The sequence below is a fragment of the Rhinolophus sinicus genome, chromosome 17 (assembly GCF_057876585.1).
Source record: "Rhinolophus sinicus isolate RSI-liver-muscle chromosome 17, RSI-T2T, whole genome shotgun sequence".
Taxonomy (NCBI): Eukaryota; Metazoa; Chordata; class Mammalia; order Chiroptera; family Rhinolophidae; genus Rhinolophus; species Rhinolophus sinicus.
Genome location: NC_142517.1, coordinates 112,797,683 through 112,820,029, shown reverse-complemented (window position 1 = coordinate 112,820,029; position 22,347 = coordinate 112,797,683). Strand labels below are relative to the sequence as shown.

General features: G+C 41.5%; 1 protein-coding gene across 6 annotated transcripts in view; it reads left to right on the top strand.

Moving 5' to 3' along the window:
- The window catches only part of IWS1 (interacts with SUPT6H, CTD assembly factor 1), a 64,900-nt gene extending 48,680 nt beyond the window's left edge, over positions 1 to 16,220 (top strand). For 2 of the 6 annotated variants that reach the window (XM_074334569.2, XM_019717985.3), the window contains exon 14: positions 11,430 to 13,401. In XM_074334569.2, the coding sequence (XP_074190670.2) occupies positions 11,430 to 11,507 (78 nt within the window). In that variant the 3' untranslated portion in view covers positions 11,508 to 13,401. Of the gene's footprint in view, positions 1 to 1,058; positions 1,959 to 11,429; positions 13,402 to 14,021 lie in introns of those variants that run through there. The other 4 variants (XM_019717984.3, XM_019717983.3, XR_016019828.1 and 1 more) reach the window with 3 other exon arrangements.
- Positions 16,221 to 22,347: the final 6,127 nt, after the last annotated feature.

Below are 22,347 nucleotides of genomic sequence, written 5' to 3'. Positions count from 1 at the left end.
CAGAGCACCAGCTCGGTGTCTCCTGGGCCCTGCCTTGTAGCTTTCTTTGCATCGAGCTTCACAGGTGACTCAGTAGTAAACATGGGGGAGAAGAATTGGGAAAACCCATCTCTTTTCACCACTCAGCATTCTTTAAGGTTGGAATTGTTTGCAACACTGGGGTCACCAAGAAGAGTTCACACTGATCTTGGACATAAGTGGCAGACCTTTTCAGCATTTTAAAAAGGGTCAATTTCTTAGAGACCACATCTTTTTAAAACATACAGTCTTTTCAAAATACAAAAGAAATAACCTAACAACCAAACCTTTAAATATAACGGGCAAACAGGAAGGGGAGGTAAGAAGTAGGAAGCGCCTTGGATTAAGAGACTTAATTTTCTTTTCTGTCTGTGTCGGGTATGTTTCTTTAATCTGCGTCTAATTGATTGCAGAGTAGTAGTCACGGTCACATTGATGTGTATCTTGAGCACTGCCAGCCTGTGTGCTTGTATTTGACCAAATTTTCTCAGTTACTTCTCCCAGCGGTCCTGGAAGGAGTACGGACCAGGGGCACAGGACCTGCTGAGGCCTGAAACTAGAGCTCTAGCTCTTGTTGCGTTTCCTTTGCTAAAGCTCTGGCTTCATCCCTCGTGCTTAGGGCTTTTTCTCAGATGACTCCCTTTGCCTTAGAAGACCATCCTTTATGCCAACATTGAAGTATGTCAAGTGGTCAGCTCTACATTTGATCTTTGGAAGGGAAACATGAATCTAATGGAACTGGAGGGGTCATAGTTTCAAATTTTCCTCCTTTCTCTCATCTAGGAGATTACCATGAACGGAAGCAAAAATTAACAATAAAGCACAAACAACAGCAAAATTACTCTTCAGAGAGAGTTTAATAGGTTTTTCTAACACTGCTGTGTACACTTGATGTTTTTCCTGAGGTCACCAAAGCATATTTTGGTTATTCCAGAGTTAGGAGTTCCTCTTACTGCTAACTTTCAGATAAAAGAAGATGAAATACAAAACTAGGTTTATGTATTTCAATAATTGCTGTTTAATTGTTACCCCACTCTTAGTTTCAGGGGACCTCCAAGAAGGGTATCAGTCGACTGGATAAACAGATGAGAAAATTCACAGATATCAGGAAAAAGAGCAGATCTGCACACGCAGTGAAAATCAGCATCGAGGGCAATAAAATGCCATTGTGACCTTGCCTGGGCTGTGTCCCCATCTCTGAGAAATACGCATGGACTCTTTGGAGAAAGAAGACGATATTTTAAAATTTTTTAGTGTATCTGTAAATGGTTCAGCTTGTATCAAATATTGTCATAGGACTTGCATTTCTCTCCGTTGTATTTAAAACTGTTTGTCGTGTACTTTGTACAGAGGAATACTAGTCATACTTCTTCTATAAGCTTTACATAATAAAATTCCAGTCTGGTTTTGGGGGGCTGCCTCTTCATTGTCTTAGAGGATGCATTCAAAGTTCAGCTCTACCCTCTGTGGTGTAATAAGTAAGGGATGTGTCTGGTCTTTGTCCTGGGTTCCTGACAAGGAGCTTCTAAAACCCTTGGGTTTCCTGGATGAACAGAATGTCTTTGTGATGCTGATGAACGACTCCTGGTAGGTCCCTACCCAGCTTTAGGATAGGGGCTGGTCACCAGAAAGAGCTTAGAGGTCTGTTTTTAGAAGTTTGGGACTTTGGGCAGGCCTGACCTGAGGGGTGCTGAAGATTGAGTTTGGCCATTCGGTCATATGGCCAGTGGTTTAATTAGCAGTGCCTAAACAGTGAAGCCTCAGTTAAGACCTCGGACACCAAAGCTCAGTGGAGGAGCTTCCTAATTGGTGAACACACTGACATGTTAAGATGCAGCCTGCCTTGATTCCGCAGACAGGATGTGGCAGCTCCGTGTGTGTCTTCGTTTGGCTGATCCCCCTAATTGGAATCCTTTATAATAAAACTAATTGTAAACGTGCTTTCCCGATTCCTGTGAGTCGTTCTAGTGAATTCTTGAACTTGAGGTGATCGTGGTAACGCTCACATTTTCTAACCAGTAAGCCAGTAGTAGGAGTGGACTGCACTGGCAGCTGGCATCTGAAATGGGGACCGTCTCGTAGAGGACTGAGCCCTTAAACCTGTGGCATCTGTGCCAGCTCTAGGTGTCAGTGTCAAAACTGGGATTAAAGCGGCCTACCAACAAATTCTTATTTCTCAGTATTTCTCTTGTTAGAGAAATTTTCATTATTTGATTTTATTTGCTGGCATGCCTCAGAGATACTGTCGGTTCTGTTCCAGACTACCGCAATAAAGCAAGTCACACGAGTTTTTTGTTTCTCAGTGCATATAAAAGTTATGTTACGCTATCCTATAGTCTGTTAAATGTTACAATAATATTGTGTCTTAAAAACCAGTACGTACTTTAATTTAAAAACATGTTATTGCTAAAAAATGGTGTTATCTGAGCCATCAGTGAGTCGTAATTTTTTTGCTGGTGGTGGTGGTGGTGGGATCTTTCCTCAGTGTTGATGGCGGCTGACTGAGCCGAGTGGGGTTGCTAAGGTTGGGGTGGCTGTGGCAGTTTCTTAAGATAATGAAGTTGGCTGCACTCTTCCTCTCATAGTTTCCCAAAAATCATTGATCACAAATCACAAATGCAATAATAAAAGTGAAATACTACAAGAATTCCCAAAATATGACAGAGATACAAAAAGAGCAAATATTGGGGAAATGGCACTGACACACTTGGCCACAGGCTTGCCACAAACTTTCATTTTGTAAACCACAGTACCTGCGAAGTTCCGTAAAGCAAAGCACAATAAAACGAAGTATGTCTGGAATTGAGGTTCTCCTTGGGGGTGCTGTAATGAAGAAAAGATCGAGAAATTCTGAAATGTGGCTGTCACAGCAGCACTATACCAAGCTGCTTACAGCAGGCCGTTGGGACAGGCAGCACTTAGGGTGATGTTCTATTTTTGTGATACTTAGGTCATTTTTGTAGCCTGCAGATTTAATCAAATCGTTGATTGGTCAAGGTGACTAAATGAAAACCAGTAATTCATTTTAATTATAGAAATCCTACCCTGGTAGAAATTGATGTAGAATATCTGGCAACCTTGATTTTCAAAAACGTCTTATTAGTCATAAAAGTATAAGGTTTATGCACTTTACTCAAAGAATTTGCCAGGATCTCTTTACACCTGCAACAAACTTAAACGCACAGATAGGATGGTGAGTTGTTTAAAGGCAGGTACGTGAAGACATCATCAGATAAAATAATAAGTAGCCACTAGATGGAAATGGAAAACTAATGCTTACAGTGTCATTTTGCTTTCTACAAATGTCACAGCCATCTACTGAAGTAGATGTTGACCCTGATCAGTAAAAATTCTAAACAATAAAGGTAAGAAAGTATTTTTTAAAAAAGTTATTAATACAGCATTTTGCCATTTAATGGAGTAAGCTCCAGTTACCTGAGAATGTCACCTAAATAGGGTAAAATTGATGGTGCCAGGTGGTGAAGTGATAGCTATACCTGAGGAATTCAAAATGAAGACATTCTCTTACACTATGTTTAAGTGAAGTTACTAATTTCTGCATAAAAGTTCTCTGCCCCATGGTTTATTTTAGAGTCTCAAACCTAGCCAGCCAGAATAACCTTTTCAAAAAAATTTCGGAACTTCTTCCAACTTACAATAATGTTGAAAGAAGAGTAAAATAAACTCCCATATTCCCTTCAGCTACATTGACCATGTGTAACATTTGGCCACATTTACTTGATCACATGTGGGTAACACTGACAGCTTGCCTCTTGATCCCCAAATACTTAAGCATGTTTCTACCCAAAACAAGGACCTTTTACTTGTTTTTCAGTACTGATGGTGTTAAACTTTAACCATTTGGATGGAGTAATGCAGAATTTTCTTTTTTTCAGGTAAATTTTTTAAAATTCTTGATTATATGCGTGTAAATATGTAAAATGCACACAAAGGTTGCCATCTTACAGGACCATTTACAGTTAGTGGCATTAAGTACGCACTGTTGTGCAACCATTACCACCTTCCATCTCCAGAAATCTTTTCATCTTGCAGAACTGAAACTACCCATTGAACACTGTCTCCCCATTCCCTTCCCCCAGCTCTGGCGACCACCATTCCACTTTGTCTCTGATTTTCAGTACTCTAGGTATAGTATCTTGTGTAAGGTGAATCATACATTATCCATTTTTGACTAGGTTATTCATTAGTAGAATGTCCTTAAGTTTCATTCATGTTGCAGCATATCAGAATTTCATTTTAAGGCTGAATAATACTCTATTGTATGTATAGACCAATTTTGTTTATCCATCTGTCGATGGACACTTGGGTTAGTTCCATCTTTTGGCTAGTGTGAATAATTTAGCCATGAACATGGATGTACAAATATCTTTTTGAGATCCTGCCTTTAATTTTTTCAAGTGTATAACCAGAAGTGAAATTGCTGGGTCATATGGTAATTATATTTTTAAATTTTTGAGGGACTGTCATACTGTTTTCCATAATGGTCTGTCTTAATAGTTGCTATCCTAATGGGTGAGATGGTATTTCACTGTGGTTTTGATTTGCATTTCCCTAATGATTAATGATACTGAGCATCTTTTCCAAAGCACATTAGTGCTTTGGATATCTCTGGAGAAATGTCTATTCAAGTCCTGCCTATTTTTAAAATATGTTGTTTTGTTGTCAGAATTATTTATGTATTCTAGATAGTTACTGCTTATCAGATTTGCAAATATTTTTTTTCTTATTCTGTGGATTGCTTTACATTCTTTCTTGTACCCTCTGATGCAGTTTAATTTTGATGTAGTCCAGTTTATCTGTTTCTTTGATTGCCTGTGCTTTTGGTGTCATATCCAAGAAATCATTGCCAAATCCAGTGTCATGAAGCTTTCTCCCTATGTTTTCTTCTAAGAGTGAGTTTTAATTCTTACCCTTAGATCTTCAATCCATTTTGAGTTAACTTGTATTTGGTGTAAGGTAAGCATACAACTTTTTTTTTTTTTTTTTTTTTTTGCATATACATATTTGGTTTTCCCAATACCATTTGTTGGAAAGACTGTCCTTTCTCCATTGAATGGTCTTTGCACCCTTGCCAAAAGTCACCTGATACTATATGCAAGAGTTTATTTCTGGACTCTATTCCATCCATCTGTATGTCTGTCTATTGTGGCTTTCTCCAACCTTTTTTTTTTCCCAAGACTGTTTTGGCTATTTGGGGTCCTTTGAGATTTCATAAGAATTTTCAGATGGATGATTCAATTTCAGCAACAAACATCATTGGGATTTTAATAGGGATTGCATTGGTTCTATAAATCACTTTGGGTAGTTTTGACACCTTAACCATAGTAAGTCTTTCATTCAGTGAACACAGAATGTCCATATATTGTTATCTTTCATTTCTTTCAGCAATATTTTGTAATTACAAATGTACAAGTCTTTCTTCTTGGTTAAGTTTATTCCTAAGTATTGTATTCTTTTTGATGCTACTGTAAATGGAATTGTTTTCTTAATTCCCTTTGAGGATTATTCATTGTTAGCTTGTAGAAATGTAAACTGATTTTGTATATTTTATGACCTTCAACTTTGTTGAATTTGTGTATTCTAATCGTGTGTGTGTGTGTGTGTAGGCATTTTTACATGTAAATCATGTCAACTGCAAACAGATTATTTTTCTTCTTTGGACGACTTTTATTTCTTTTTCTTGCCTGATTGATTGATCAGGCTAGGACTGCTACTACTGTGTTGATGTCAAAAGCGGGCAGCCTGTCTTGTTCCGGATCTTGGAGGAGAAGCTTTCAGTCTCACCATTGAGTATGATACTAACTGTAGGCTTGTCATATGTACATGGTCTTTATTATGTTGATATAGTTTCTTTCTATTCATAGTGTTTTTATCATGAAAGGCGTTGAATTTTGTCAATGATTTCTCTGCATTAGTGAAGATGGTCGTGTTATTTTGTCCTTCATCCTGTTAATATGCTGTATTACATTAATTGATTTTCATGTGTTGAACCATCCTTGCAATAAACAAACCTCTCTTGGTCATGGTGTATAATCCTTTTGATGTGCTGTTGAATTTTGTTGGCTAGTATTTTGTTGATTTTTGAATCAGCATTCATCAGGGACATTCGTCTGTAGTTTTCTTGTATTGTCTTTGTCTGGTTTTGGTGTCAGGGTAATGCTGGCCTCAAGAGTTTGGAGTTTGGATGTGTTTCTTTTCAATTTTTTGGAATAATTTGAGGCGGATTGATGTTAATTCTTTTCATGTTTGGTAGACTTCACCAGTAAAAGCCATCTGGTTCTGATCTTCCTTTCTTGGGAGGTTTTTTATTACTGATTCAATTTCTTTACTAATTATAGATCTATTTGTATTTGTTTCCTCATATTTGTCTTGGTAGATTGTGTTTCTAGGAATTTGTCCATTTTATCTATGTTATCCAATTTTTTGGCATACTATTCATGGTATTCTGTTATAATCCTTTTTATTTCTGTAAAATTGGTAGTAATGCCCCTTTCATGTCTGATTTTAGTTTTTGGAGTCTTCTCTTTTTTTTCTTAGTCATTCTAGCTAAAGTTCAATTTTGTTGATCTTTTAAATGAGCCAGCTCTTTGTTTCATTGTTTTTTCTCTTTTTTATTCTACTCTCTATTTTGTTTATCTGTGCTGTAATCTTTATTATTTCCTTCTGCTAACTCTGGGTTTTGTTTATTCTTTATTTCCTTAAGGTGTAAAGTTAGGCTGTTGATCTTTTTTAATGTAAGCATTTACAGCTATAAATTTCTGTCTTAGTACTGCTTTTGCTGCATCCCTTAAGTTTTGGTATGTTGTGTTTTCATTTTCATTTGTCTCAAGATATTTTCTAATTTTCCTTGTGAGTTCTTCTTTGACCCGTTGGTTGCTTAAGAATGCACTCAGTGAATTCCATGCATTTGTGGATTTTCCAGTTTTCCTTCTGTTGATTTCTATAGTTTCATTCCATTGTGATCAGAAAATATACTTTGTATGGTTTCAGTCTTTTAAAATTTATTAAAACTTGTTTTGTGGCCTTTCGTAGTGTCTATGACAGAATGCTCCATGTGCACTTGAGGAAAATGTATATTCTGCTATTGCGGGGTGGTACGTTTTGCACATATCTGGTAGGCTAGTTGGTCTATGGTGTTATTCAGGGCCCCTATTTCTTTATTGGCCTTCTGTCTTGCTGTTCTATCCATTATTGAAAGTGGGGTACTAAAGTCATTACTATTGTAAGCCTCTGTTTAATTCTGTCATTGTTTGCTTCATATATTTAGGAGCTTTGATGTTTACTATTTACATGTTTATAATTACATATTCTTGGTGCATTGACCCTTTTATCATTATATAATATACTTCTTTGTCTAACAGCTTTTGACTTAAACTCTATTTTGTCTGATGTTAGTATAGCCACTCCTGTTCTCTTTTGATTACCATTCTCATAGAATATCTTCTTTCACCTTCAATGTATGCATGTCAAATCTAAAATGAGTCTCTTATGGACAGCATATAGTTGGATTCTGTTGTTTTATCTGTTGTTCCAGTCTGTGTCTTTTGATTAGGGAGTTTAATCCATTTACCTTTAAAATAATTAACTGATAGGAAAGGACTTACTATTTCCATTTTTGTTCATTGTTTTCTCTGTCTTACAGCTTTTTTTCTTTTAGGACTTTATTTTTTTAGAGCAGTTTTAGATTTACAGCAAACTTGAGAGAGGTACAGAGATTTCCTATATATTCCCGGTCTCTACATATGAATAGCTTCCCTCATTATCAACATTATTCATCAGAATGATACTTTGTTTTTTGATCCTTTGTTTCAAGGATGAACTCATATTGACCCCTACATCATAATCACCCGAAGTCCATAGTTTACCTTAAGGTGCACTCTTGGTGGTGTACATTCTATGGATTTGGACAAATGTATAATGGTGTATATCCATAATTACAATACACAGTATTTTCACTGCCCTTACAGCTTTTTGTCCCTCATTCCCTTCCTTTCTGTTTAGTTGATTTTTTGTTTTGATGTATTTGACTCCCTCATTTTCTTTTGTGTATAGCCTATAGATACTTTCTTTGTAGTTATGCGATTACATGTAATACCATAAAGGTATAACAACATTTTTAAATGTTCAATCACATACAAAAACTCCTCCTTTATAGTTCTACCCCCTTTATTTTATTGATGCCACAAATGACATCTTTATGTATTGTGTACCTAGCAACATAGATTTATGATTTTTCTATTAAGTCTTATAAAAATAAAAAGTGGAGTTATGAACCAAAATTACAGTAATTCTAAGTTTTTATATTTTTCCATGTATTTACTTTTATTGGAAAGATTTATGTTTTTACATGGCTCCAAGTTACTCTCTAGTGTCCTTTCAACTTGAAGGACTACCCTTAGCATTCTTAAAAAACGTCGTGGTAATGAATTTCCTCAGCTTTTGTTTATCCAAGAATGTCTTTATTACGCCCTCATTTTTGAAAGCGTGTTGTCAGATATAGAATTCTCAGTCAACGTTTTTTGTTGTCTTTTTCTTGCATCACTGAGTATGTCATCCCACTGCCTTATGTCATGCAAGGCTTCTGCAAAGATGGTGGTAGTAGGAGGCAGAGGGCCCTTTACTAGTGAAGCACTCTACAGATTTGTGGAGGGCATTGGATTGATCATTATTTCCAAAGTCAGTTCTCTCCACCCACCTGCATAGTGCTCTTCCTCCCAGTCAATCCAAGCTCCAAACGTCCTCTGCTCTTGTGGTCTTCCTCTATTGTGGCAGAAGTCTTCCAACATCAGGTTTACTGTGGAACAGGTAGAGTGTGGAGTGATGTGAATGTATGTTAGCTGTATGTAAAAGCATTGCTGAGATGTTAGAGAACTAGGAAATAGGATTGCCTAATATAGGCATGGGCTAGAAAGGTTGCAGAAATGCATGTGTTTCTGTAGAGAGCTGTCTCAAGTTGACTGACTTTGGTACCATTAAACTATAGATATGCACTTCACATATTTATTGGTGTTTAAAGAAAGTGGTGGGATTACCTGTATGCCTTGTTTTAAGCAAGCTTGGTACATGAAGTAAAAGTTTGACCAAAATTTGGAAGTGATACTTTGTAAAAGGATTTACCGTACAACTAAAACAACAACAACAAAATCTCTAAAGCAAGATACGAATTACAAAGCTTAAAAGAGCAACTAGTTAAAATCCTCCCTCTAGGACAGGGGTGTCCAAACTTTTTTCAACGTTTTCCACCAAGGGCCATATGCAGTAAAATACACAAACAGCCGGGCCACTTACTTGAGGTGAAGTACATATTGCCTCACTTGGTTTATTTAAGTAAACTAAATATATTTTTGGAATTTGCTGCGGGCCAGTTAACAATGGATCATGGGCTGCAGTTGGCCCCTGGGCCGCAGTTTGGACGCCCCTGCTCTAGGAGAAGGTTTGGATCTGTGCTCCCAGGACCAGCTTGGTTCTTACAAAGCCTGTAGCCCTGGGGCCGAGCTTCTTTCCATGGTGTGGCTGCAGGTAAGAAAGCAGAGAAGGAAGGTTCAAGGTGTGTCAGGCCCTAAACAAAAGGTTTTAGATAAAACTTTTCAGTAGTAGTTATATGTGCTTAAAATAATTTTCCAAAATCAGTTGGTAACTTCAAATTTTAGAGTTTTACTAAGTTAAATGATAAAAATTATCTAGGTATTTCTAAGTAACATGAAATTCTGAAACATTTGTTACTAGACAAGTCTCAGTTGACCTGCTTTTGGCTTCTAATAACAGAAAAACTAAAAGATAAATTGGGATCTGTTACTGAATATGTCTCATACTTTATAAAAAAAAACTTTGTTTCTAAAAATATTGTGACTATAATTACCAGTGATAGCCTGTGTTTCTAAAGGTTATGAAATGTATTCATAAATCTGCCAATCTAAAGAATACTAATTGCTTTTTAGTTGTCACTAGAAATTAAGGTTTCTAAGAGGTAAGAATTCCAATTAAAATGGAAAAAAAATTTTTGGTGATAGAAGGTATAAGATACAGAGACACATTTTGAAGGAAATTAACAGAAAGTGGTTTGTCCTAAAGTTGGTTATTTCTGAATAAGAGAAAAACAAAGAGACTAGGAAGGGTGTATAAGGTTTGTGAAGAGAAATCTGAGGAGATTTTATATATGGTTAAGCTGAATAAAATTGGGATAAATTTAATTAAGTAAATGAGTTTAAATATCAAAAGTAAGCAAAACCAGTTTGGTTCTTTTTCAGCCTATTTAAAAGAAAAAGTATTTCCTGTATTCTACTTCAGATAAGATATTATGAAAAGTGTTGTACCTAGAGAGTAAGGATTCTGTATTTTAATTGTCTTAATTAGGTCCTTGATTACTTAAGAAAACAATCTTAATCCTAAAAACTAAAGTTTTGCTAACCTGTGTGTTTAATATATTTTTGTCACTTTGGATAGATAGTTTAATATTGTTTTATAATGATATATGATCTTTTTGGTCAAGTATGTTTGACAACCTCCTCAGGGTTTAAATTTTAAAAATAATTTTTTCTTAACCTTTTAGAAATGGCTTTGGATTATTCTGGTGGGCCCCTGTTATACCTCAAAGATTTGTTCTCTCCTTATAAGAGAAATTTTAAAGTAATTAGGCCTATTTGATATACTAAAATTACATGGGAAGCTTTGTCAAATAAATAATTATGTTTTTGTGTGCATATATTAATACTAAAACGGATTTTCTATAAACTATATAAAAATTTCCAAGACACTACAAAGCTCTGATAAAATTTTCATTTGTAATTCTAATTGTTATCTTAAAATGTCTTGTTACAGAAGAGCAAAGTTCTTTGTCAGTTGCATTATAATCAGATCTATAACTATGTCATTTTAAGTTTTTTGTCATTTATAGACAGATCATTGTTTGACTCTGATGCTTTTACAAATATGTTTTATCTCCGAAGGATCCATGGAGAAGTCTGATGGCATGGATGTGGCTTGGCTTCTCGGCCCTGAAAAGCTAATTAAAGTTCAATCTGGAGATTCCTCATGAAATTCCAGCAAAGGAGATTTAAAAGAGCCTATGTGATCAACTGTTATTCTTCTTGTGCTTATGCAAATAACAGGAGAACATTATTGAAACTATACTTGTGCAATAAGTTAGTTTTAATTTGGCTAATAAGGTTGATTTTAGAGAGGAACATTGTTTCAACAGAAACTAATACACAGTTATGGATACTAGATTCTAATTTAGTTGTCTTTAAGGTTATGTTTTTTTGTATACTGGACTGGATCCTGAATTTTCCAATTTTTAAAAAATATTTAGGTACAACTCTCTGTACTGTTTCATTTTTCTCCCATCTTTTGCCTTGGAATTATTGAGAACTAAAACTTTTTTTTTTTTTCAGAGCCTGCAATTACAAACTGCAGCTAGACAACATAATGATATAAATTTGAGAGAAATCACCACAGCAGCTCATGCTTAATCTCAGTGAATGGTGCTGTGTAAGCCAGGCAAAATTGACCTGAGAACCTGATGACATCAGAGACATTCAAACTGCAAACCAGGAGAATCTATCAGATTGTCACTGGCTACCTTCATTCCAGAAAAAGAAGCTTTGAGCCTTACATCTAGGAATCTCATCTTACAGCCTTACAGACTCAAAAACTGGTTTCTAATTTGCTTGATCATTAACCTTTATTTTTCTTTGTTTTCATAGACACACCTCTTATTAAATACCTGATTCCTTGCTTACACAATATGGGCCTCACATTGGGAGCCCTTCGGCACCACTGCCTCCTGAAATGAGACTCAATAGTTTAACTGAACTTATTCTCAAACCAGAATGATTGGATCAGTGAAATACGGAGCAGTCTACCAACTCAGCTTCTGGAATATGACACTTATATTTAAAGTTTCAAAGACAGGACTAAGGGGAACCAAAATTGTGCCACTCTGAAGCCACTTTTGGGATATTGATTTTAAGCTGTTTATCACGAAAAATGACTCAAAAGCTTTGACCCTCCCTCTTCCTGCCTAAGAGATTCAGATGGAAAGGCCTCCTCCAGGAAGGGAATCTTGGGATGTTGCCTTAGCCTAATTTGACTTAAGTGTTGTAAATAGGAGGGCTTCAGACTGGGCCTGTTAGCTAGATCCCCCCCCCCCCCATTGTTTCTGATGCACTCAGCAAGAATTTTCCTGCCACGTGTGTTCAGCTCTTCCTCACCTACCTGTAAATCATCCATTCTTGCTTTTGAAATCTAATACCCCGTTACTCTTTCTCCTTTGTCCAAAAATGTCTTATATACCCAGTATTGCCTCAGTGTTTTTGCAATTTTCATGCTTATGTGTATTCCCTATGCACATGTATTAAACATTTGATTTTCTCCTGTTTAAAAAAAAAAAGGCGGGGGCCGGCCCGGTGGCTCAGGCAGTTAGAGCTCCATGCTCCTAACTCCGAAGGCTGCCAGTTCGATTCCCACATGGGCCAGTGGGCTCTCAACCACAAGGTTGCCAGTTCAATTCCTCGAGTCCCGCAAGGGATGGTGGGCTCCGCCCTCTGCAACTAAGATTGAACAGGGCACCTTGAGCTGAGCTGCCTCCCAGACTGCTCAGTTGGTTGGAGTGCGGGTTCTCAGCCACCAGGTTGCCGGTTCAATTCCTTGACTCCCACAAGGGATGGTGGGCTGCGCCCCCTGCAACTAGCAACGGCAACTGGACCTGGAGCTGAGCTGCGCCCTCCACAATTAAGACTGAAAGGACAACAACTTGACTTGGAAAAAAGTCCTGGAAGTACACACTGTTCCCCAATAAAGTCCTGTTCCCCTTCCCCAATAAAATCTTTAAAAAAAAAAAAAAAAAAAAAGACACGTCAGGCCCTAAGCAGCTCACTCTTCCTTGGACCTACTTGACCAGAGAACAACAGGTGAGGCTTTTAAGTAAAATATTTAAATGCTATTAAATAAAATACTTACAAATTAGACGGTTAGTTAGCATGTTATTAGGTAGACAGGAAGATCCTGGTAAAATAACAGCCATATCCTAAAACTCCAGGTTCTGAAGTAAATCATTCACTCCAGGACAAAGGGAACAGATCTGATAAGAATGGTTTAGTTAATGTGCCTTGAGGTTAAATTATCTCAAATCCCTTTTGGCCAAACTGAGCAGATCTGATAGAAATGGGTTATTTGCTAATCCTTTCAGGATGGGCAAGCAGAACAAACCTGGTAGACGAATTCCATTAGAAGGCGCCAGCTCCCTTCTCCAAACAAAGGAAGATATAAAAGTAAGCACTTTTTCGCCAGTCAGTCCCATTCGGGACCCCTCCTGCTCAGGGGCTGTAAGCCTTTGCTTTAATAAACTATCCTGTTTTACAACTCCTTACTTCTCCTTGGTCCATGCTTCCATTTGGTTTCACAATACATGATCCCAGTACTCAAGAGAAGTTTCCTTCATCACAAATACTGTAAATAGGATGATGACATGTTTTTAAAAAGGCAGTGGGTTGGAGGTCAAGAGACCTGGAGCTTGGTCTCCAACATGTAAGGATCTCATGGGTGAGGGAAGCCAGTGCTTAGAGTTTGAGAATCGGGAGAGGACAGGTCATGCCTCCCTATCCTTTGAGTGTGGCGGACGCGGGGGGTCGGTGGGGGGGGGTGTTTCTTTGTAATTCTTTTTTGTTGTTGTTGTATGGTTTTTGAGCAAGAAGTTACTTTTTTGGCTAGAAAGGAGATAGAAATGGAGTGCCCCAGACGAGTTCTGTGTGGCTGGCAGAGGTCACTAAGCACTGGGCTGAGGTGCTTACATGACCACTGCAGGGACATGTGGCCATTCTGAAACTGTGTCAGGAGGGAGAAAGACCATGTCATAGGGGCTGTGAACTCCCAGGGGTCCAACTGATTGTTTCCATGCAGTTTGTTGAGCTGAACTAACATGTAGCCCTTCACATTTTGACGTGGATCATACTTAACTGTGAGGTGATGCTATCCCTGTTTTGCAGGAGAGGAAAACGGCACAGAGAACAAGGTGTGGCAGAGCTAGAATTCAAGCTCAGGTCTTCTGATTCCAGACCTGCAGGCTTTTCTGGCCCCTTATCAGCTGGATCTTTTCCACATGAAGTATGTGATAGTGCACATTATTCAGACTTTTCGTTTTTTGGCTTTTATTTTCTCATCTTTCCTAATTATTGCTATTTTTTATTTTATTGAGAAATCAGAAACCCTTGAGATGGGTAAAGCCATTTAATGGTCTTTTGAAAAATAAAATTCAATATGAAATAAAAAAGCAATAAATACAGTAGTGTTTCAGCGTAATCATATTAACCTTAGAGCAGAATTCAGAATGAAATTGATCTCATATCAACCAATTTTCTTTTAAAAAATATTTTAAAGCTAAACCTTGCAAGTCAATCCCACAGCACAGATGGCATTATAAAGATTGCCCTGTACATTTCTCTACTGAAAGGGAGAGGAACTGGAGTTGGCCTATGTCTCAGAGGTTAATTACCCTACATAGGTTTGACAAGAAGTCATCATGACCTTTTAATGAGTGAGAAAAATGTATTCAAAGTACAATAGCCGCCCAAATAGGAAGCCCTCCACGTTCTGAAGTTGACGCTTTCTTTCTGCCTCCAAAGCTTTCTGTTAGGCTGTGGGTTCTTCTGCATGAATGCTAGAAATGAAATATATGCTGAGATTTTTGTGTCGAGCCTGTAGTTGCTCTGGACCTTTTTAAACTTGTACCACCTGAAATGAACACCTGTTTTTGTTCTTTTCCAGGTTTTGTTGTCACTACTCAATGCAGTAACACTGGTTAATAAATAGACCTCAGGGCATTGATAAAGCTAATATCCTAATAAAAAAGCCTCAGTGGGTCACAGCTGGGTAGGAGCTGAGACTTAGCTATACTAGCAAATAGTCTGGTGATTGCCTTCAGATGTCACATTCATTGATTTTTGTTAGGGCTGAGTCCTGGAGAAAAATGTTGAACTTCGTCCAATATTGGATTTCATTACTAATAGAACAAATGGTGGGAGTGGCCCAGAGAGTCTTACAGAGCAAGCCCATCTTCCCAAGAAGACAGAATGTTGGATGCAAACTGTAGTTCCAAGTACGTCCTGACCCAGCCAACTAGGAGGTGGTGTTGCTCCCTTGGGAAAAGAAGGCTGTAGCTATGAACTGAAAGGTGTGTGAGTAGATGCTCGAACACGGGGGTCCAGAACGTCCTGCTGTGGGGCAGCCCCAGTCATATGCACCCAGAAGGAATGTTCTCACCTCTCAAGAGGTCTCTGCCATTGAGGCACTGTGGTGGCCTGGACCCCAGAATTGCAGCTCCTGGCCAGTCAACCTAAGGGATGGTGGCAGGACTTGAGTGGTGTATTTGTGGAGCCATCTGGTGCTGTAACTGCAAAAGCTTGACCTGACCAGCCATAGCCACCCATTTAGAATCATGTGCACACCCTCGGGAACCCTAGAAATCATTGGGGAGGGAGGATTTTCCTCGAGGAAGGATTGCCTACATTTGCATAGATGAGAATTCAAAACCTTCGAGATTCAGATATTAATATGAAGCAACTTCATCTGTACTCATGGCTGGTTCAGGCCAGGAAAGTTTTCCTTCCTGCTACATTTTAAAATAGGTAAATGGACAGGATTTTCAAGACATCCAAGAAAGTAATCAGCTTGCCTCTTCATTAAGGAATGTTAATCGCTACATGGCCTCTCTGGTCTCATGTCATGCTGCTCTGCCCTTCACCCACTGTACTCCAGCACCCTGGCTGGCTTCCCGTTCTTCGTATGCACCCCGCACGTTGTCTCCTCAGCCTGAGGCCTTACTGCTCTCTGATCTGGATCCCCTGCTTTCTTCCCGCCCTTGTCTCCTCAGGTTATCCATGCACCTTTTGCCCTGTTTCCTTCAGGTCTCAGTTCAAATGCACCGTTTCTGTGAGGGCTTTCCTGAGCTGCTTACATAAGAAGATAACACCGGCCCCTGGCTTTGTACTTGTTATTCTGCTTTATCCTCCCGCAAAACACTTTGTGCCGTCTATCTTCCTATAGAGTTATTGAGTGTATCCTCATTAGAATGGGAGTTCCATGAGGGCAGGGACTGTCTGTTGTATTCACTGGTGTATTCCCAGCAACCAGAACAGTGTCTGTCACATAGTACACACTCAATAAATCTGGTTAGTAAATGGCTCCTACTTCCTCTTCCTCCTCTTTTTTTTCATTCATTTATTCAACAAACACTGAGCCCTACCAGCTGCCAGATGCTGCTGAATAGCAGAGAAACAAAGATGAAAAAGATGGCTTCTGCCCTTAATTAGGTCACAATATGAGAAGGGACAGATAAGCAAACCTAACTGTAAATGTGTTGTCATGGGTTTCATTGGGGGCACAAGTGCAGATCAGGGAAGGCTTCATGGAGTAGTCAATGCTGAGTTGACTCATGCAGGGTGAGGATGACTACGACTGCTACCATTTGGACTGCTCACCAAGTGCCATCTCTCTGCTAAGCAACTCAAATGCAGTAGCATTGAAAGCTGTGGACAGTTTTATGACAAGTGCTGACACTGCCTTTATCTTAGGGGTGAGGAAGCTGGCTCCGAGAGGACCAAGGCCACACAGCTGGTCCCTGGTGGAGCTAACATTCACACTTAGTGGTTTCTGGTTCCATGTCTCAAGCTGTAACCATGTGCTGAGCAGACAATGAGGGAGACACTGAGCAGAAGACACAGCCTATGCCAGGGATTGAAATTCCCAGTGTATGTTGAGGCAGCTGCAGAAACCAGATGTGGAGAGGAGAGCCGGGGGTACACTCATTCACAGGCCACAGCTTTCCTGTGTTCTCTCCTCCTCCCAGAGCAGCCACTTCTCTTATGGTTTTACGGTTCTGAATATGCTTTGATCGGAAGGAATTCCACGACTAAATGTGGGGCACCGACCATGTAGTTGTAGGAGTGAGATGGGGTGTGAGATGGGGGCCCTTAGTAGGACAGTAACTGAGAACTAAAGACAGCAGAGAGGAAAGATCTTCAGAGATGGAATTGCTAGCGCTTGGTCCCCACTTGGCTGTGAGAGCTGAAGAAAGAAGAGACAGGCCTGGGCGAGTGGGAGGACAGAGGTACCGGAGCCAGCCCGATGGAGTGGGGGTGGTGATGGGAGGGGTCACTGGGAGCGCCCGATGCCACAGGAGCCCACAGGAGCGGGATGCCCCAAACTGACCTGGATGTTTCAGGCTAGAGCTCTGGGCGGAGTCACAACGACGACAGACATCAGCCACCAGGTGGCTCTTTAAGTTACTGCCAAGGAAGATGAGCAGCAGGTTTGCAACAGAGCCTTGGGGACACTACTGTGAAGGCTAGGAGTCCTCTCGGTAGGGACATCTTTGTAGTACATTGTGTTCAGATCATTTTGTTGTGAAACCATGATCAGACAAGAGATGGCACATGGTAAGCAGTCCATAAACGGTAACAGTCTCCTCACCCTTCATGAGTCAACTCAACATTGACTCCTCCATGAAGCCTTCCCTGATCTGCACTTGTGCCCCCAATGAAACCCATGACTGCATTTACAGTTAGGTTTGCTTATCAGACAAATACAGTATCAAAACCATCCAGGGAATTTTTTATTTTTTTCTTGATTTAAAACATGAAGTCCCCTTGCAGCTAGATGTCTGAGCAAAATGGCAGATTAGAAGCCCCCTCTGTCAAGCTGGGTTCTCGGGAACTTGTAACCCAGTTGTTTTTCATTTCCTAGTGGCCTCCACATCCTGTGTGGAGTCACAGCCGTGGTGACCTCTCTTACCCATGAAACATAATTGGAAACTTGCGTATGGAACCATTGCAGTTCCAGCGCTCACTGGGTATGAAGGGTCCAGGGAGAACCCAGCCGGGCCTACTGCCACTGCTGGCCCTTTTCCTCTCTCCAGAATGGTAGCGGTCACAGAGCATGCTGTCAGTGGGGTCTGGGTTGGCGGCCTTTGTCAAGTGCACATGTACACACAGGAGAAACCAGGGGACAAGGCCGAGGTGAGAGGAGAGTCCTGGACACTCTCCATCTTTGTTTTCCCTCCATGGTCAGCAGCACCGGGGTTCTGGTTGGGAAGGCAGGTGGAAGAACACCTCTGTCCCAGTCCACGCCTCAGAGCAGGAAGTCCAGGGCCACAGCATTTGTGCAGTGAGGAAAGGAACGGGCACTTTCTTCTGCTCACTTAGGGACTTGGGATCACCTACAGTGGAGGACGGGGAACGAGAGCGGAGGTGGCAGGAGAGGGCGCTCTGGCATCATGCAACTGAGCCTTCCACTCCCTTCAGCTCCCCATGGGCTGTGAGGTCCAGGGCAAAAGCCACTTCACCTCCTGACCTTGCTTTCCACCTCCTTGGGAAGGACACCACTGCCCACTGCACAGAAAGGTCATGGGGACGCAAGTGCCAGAGGGCGCCCGATACACAGGGCTGCTGAATAGGTGGGGCTGCCCCGCTGTGACTGCTCCAGTCACCTGTGTGTTTTCAATCTGATGCCTTAATTTAGCCCAGAACTGCATTTGGTGCTGTGTGGCTTTGTATTTCCTTCCCTCGGTTCACAATGCAGGGATGATGTGCTCAGGCTCTGAAGCTCGAGCAGCCCTCGCTTCAGATCCTGGCTCCACCCCCTCACTGACTTTTTCACTTTGTATAAGTAACTTTCCTAATTAGTCCCTGTGGGAGGAGGAGGATACCACCTTGCAGAGGTGTTGTTAGAAGAAAGTCAGATCATGCACGGGGACTGCTGGCATATCGTAAACGCCCAAGTATTGGTATCCAGGATGGCGAGTATCACCACCCTGAGAAGGCACATACTCCAAAACGGAGCACTTGCCATAGTTCTATGAATGTCTGTAATAGTAAGAAACTTTGTTCTTCAAGGAAGAACAAGTTTAAAAGAAGAGTGATAACTTATTTAGAACCAAATCTGCTGAGTTTGGTAGTGATGAATCGAGAGAATGACTTTTCAGGTCCAAAGCAATGTGTTTCTCGTAATCCATGAAGGTGCACGGAAAAGGTCTTCCAGCTGTGAGGCAACAGCCATGCTGAGGGGCTGATCACACAGCTTTTGGGGCACCCTTGGCTCCACACCCTCTCACCCCGTGTGGTTTCTACCTCATTCTTACTTTTTTATTGGGAAGCAAAACCTGCCCATGGTTGAAAAAGAAACGATTTAAAGGGTATATCACTGTTTCCACTCCCTTATATGACTGTGTGTGGCTATATACAGTCCCTTTCGTAACAGCAAGGAGCTCGGTATGCACTGTGCAGCACATTGTCTTCCCACCTCCCACACTCTAGTCAGGCTCTCCCGTGGGTCATCTGCTAAGGACAGCCCTCTCCAGAGAGGCAGACACCCCAGACATTCCAAGGAAGGCCTCTGGGAGCCCAGATTCTTAAACACCACTGCAGCACATAACTGTCCTGCTCCTTACCCTGACATTTCCCTTTTCTGGCTTTTTCACTTTAAAATCGCTTTCTATTTTAGCAAGCACTAATAGACTTCTTTTGGAGGAAGAGAGAGAGAGTAAAAAAGGGTGGGGGAGAGAGAGGGAGAAACAGAAGGAGAAGGAAAGGGAAGTAAAGAAAAGAGAGAGGAAGGGAGGGGAAAGGAGGAAAGGACCTTTCGCTCATGACTATCTGGTTGTTATGGGTTGAACTGTGTCTCCCTGCAAATTCACATGTTGAAGTTCTAACCCCCAGAACCTCAGAATGTGGCCTTATTTGGAAATAGGGCCATTGCAGACACAATTAGTTAAGTTAGGATGAGGTCATACTGGAGTAGGGTGGGTGCCTAATCCAATATAACTGGTGTCCTTATAAAAAGGGAAAATTTGGGCACAGACACACACAGGGAGGATATCGTGTTGATGTAATGATGTTGGATCTGCCGGCAGTTTCTGGGTGTGGGCCAGGATCGTGTCTCGTGAGACCGAAGAATGGACACACAGACCAGGGAGAGGCAAAAAGTTTTAAAAAGAGGACAGTTTACTAAAAGCAAAGGGTCAGAGCTTCCGAGCGGGGGGGAGGGGGGAGAGAGGGGGGTCCCGAATGGGGGTGCCCAGTGACTGAGGCAAAAGCTCTTTCTTTTATACCTTCCCTTGCCTGCTTGGGGAAAGGGGCTGGAGACTTCTAATGGAATTCATATATCATATATTTGCCCATCCTGAAGGGATTAACGAACCAACCCATTCCTATCTATCAGATCTGCTCCTTTGTCCGGCCAGAAGGGATTTGAGATTATCTATTAACCTTAAGGCGTACTCTCATGTCTCTGTCCTGGAGTGAAGGAGACATTCCAGGACCTGGAGTTTCAGGATATGGCTGCTTTTTGTTTATTCCACCAGCGACCCCCTGTCTGCCTAGCAATATACTAACTAACCTGTCTCAATGTGAAGATAAGACAGACATCAGGTGATGTTTCTACAAGCCAAGGACCACCAAAGATTGCCAGCAAAGCATAAGGAGCTAGCAGGGAGGCGTGAACAAATTCTGTCCCACAGCCAACAGAAGGAACCAACCCTGCAGACACCTTGATCTTGGATTTCTAGCCTCCAGACTGTGAGACTATTTTTCAAGCCATTCCGCTTGTTGTCATTTGTGAGGGCATGGAGCTGACTAGTACTTCAGGGAAAGACCGAGTCAGTCCTTCGCTTCACCTAGTCTACTGTTGATTCCCTCCTTCTGTTATTGCAGTCTTCATTTCTGACTGGTTCTTTGTTATGTTTTCCATCTCCTTGTTGAAGTTCTCCCTGAGATCACTGAGCATCTTTATAACCAGTGTTTTGAACTCTGCGTCTGGTAATTGCTTGTCTCCATTTTGTTTAGTTCTTTTTCTGGAGCTTTGTCCTGTTCTTTCATTTGGGACATGTTTCTTTGTCTCCCCATGTTGGCTGCTTCCCTGTGTTTGTTTCTATGTATTAGTCAGGGCTGCTATGTCTCCCAGTGTTGTTGGCAAGGTGGCCTTATGTAGTAGGTGTCCTGGGGGGCTCAGTGGCACAGTCTTTCTGGTCACCTGTGCCAGGTACACCAGGTGTGACCCTTGTGTGGCAGTTGAGCCTTGGTTGCTGTGTGCACATCAATAGGAGGGATTGACCCTCAGGCTGATGGTGGTGAGGACTGGCCGTGACTACAGTGGAGGAGCTGCTGTGCAGGGGCTGATCTTACGGAGCAGGATTCACCATAAGAGGGCTCTCTGGTATTTGCCCAGTCTGCCCTTCATCCTTGGAGGCAGCCAGGTGAAGCTGGCCACTGGGCCTGCCAACCCTTGGACCTCTGAGAGGGGACCCACTGCAGGCCAAGTTTAGCCACAGCCCATGCCTTGCCTGGGGCCACCTGGCATGAGCCACAAAGCAATCTGCAGATGGCCACTGCCACACTGGGTTTGGAGGGGTCTTGAGAGGTCAAGTCGCGAACTGAGGCCACCTGTTGCTAGTGCCAGGCTTGGGCTGCTCAGCTGGAGGCACGGGACACGCTGAGACCAGATGCAGCTTGTTTGGGTTTTGTGAACCATTGAGAGATTTTAGGAAAGTCCACAGCATGAGCCAAGGCAGGTCATTTATATGGAAAAGCCACAAGAAGTGGCTTAGGTGGACCTAGAAGTCCTCAGGTATGGCGGCCACTTGCGTCTGCTAGCCGCGAGGGGGAGGGCTCAACAAAGAAACAATGGCTTCTGCCATCTCCTCTGTCTGAGAGAAAGCTGCCCCTCCAGCCTTCGCTCTGAAGCCAGACAACTCAGTTCCTCCCTGTATGTGTGCCTTTCGAGCTGCTGCCCCAGTGCTGGACCTCAGAGCGAGTGAGTCCATCAGTGAGTAAGTCCATGTGCAGGCCCTTTAAGAGGAGGCCTGGGACTCCAGCCGCCCTCTGGCTCACTCAGCCACAATCTCTGCTGGTTTTCACAGCCAAAAGCTGTGCGAACCTCTCTCCCTGGCACTGAAACCCTGGGCTGGGGAACCTGGTGTGGGGCTGGGGTCCCCTGCTTCTCCAGGGGGAACCTCTATAGCTGAGATATCAGATGTCCCTCCTGATTTTTAATGGTCACATGTGGGTGTGGGACCAGCCCGTTCTGTGTCTCTGCCCCTCCTACCAGTCTTGAGGTGGCTTCTTCTGTATGTTCTTAGTTCTAGGGCTTCAGTTAAGGTAGACTTCAGGTGATTTTCAGTGATGGTTGTTCTATAGTTGTAATTTTGATGTGGTCATGAGAGGAGGTAAGCACAGCGTTTACCTGCTCTGTCTTCTTGACCAGATAATTCAAGTTCTTTTTCATTTTTCTGAATTTCTCTCTTCCCTCTGGAGTCATTTTTTT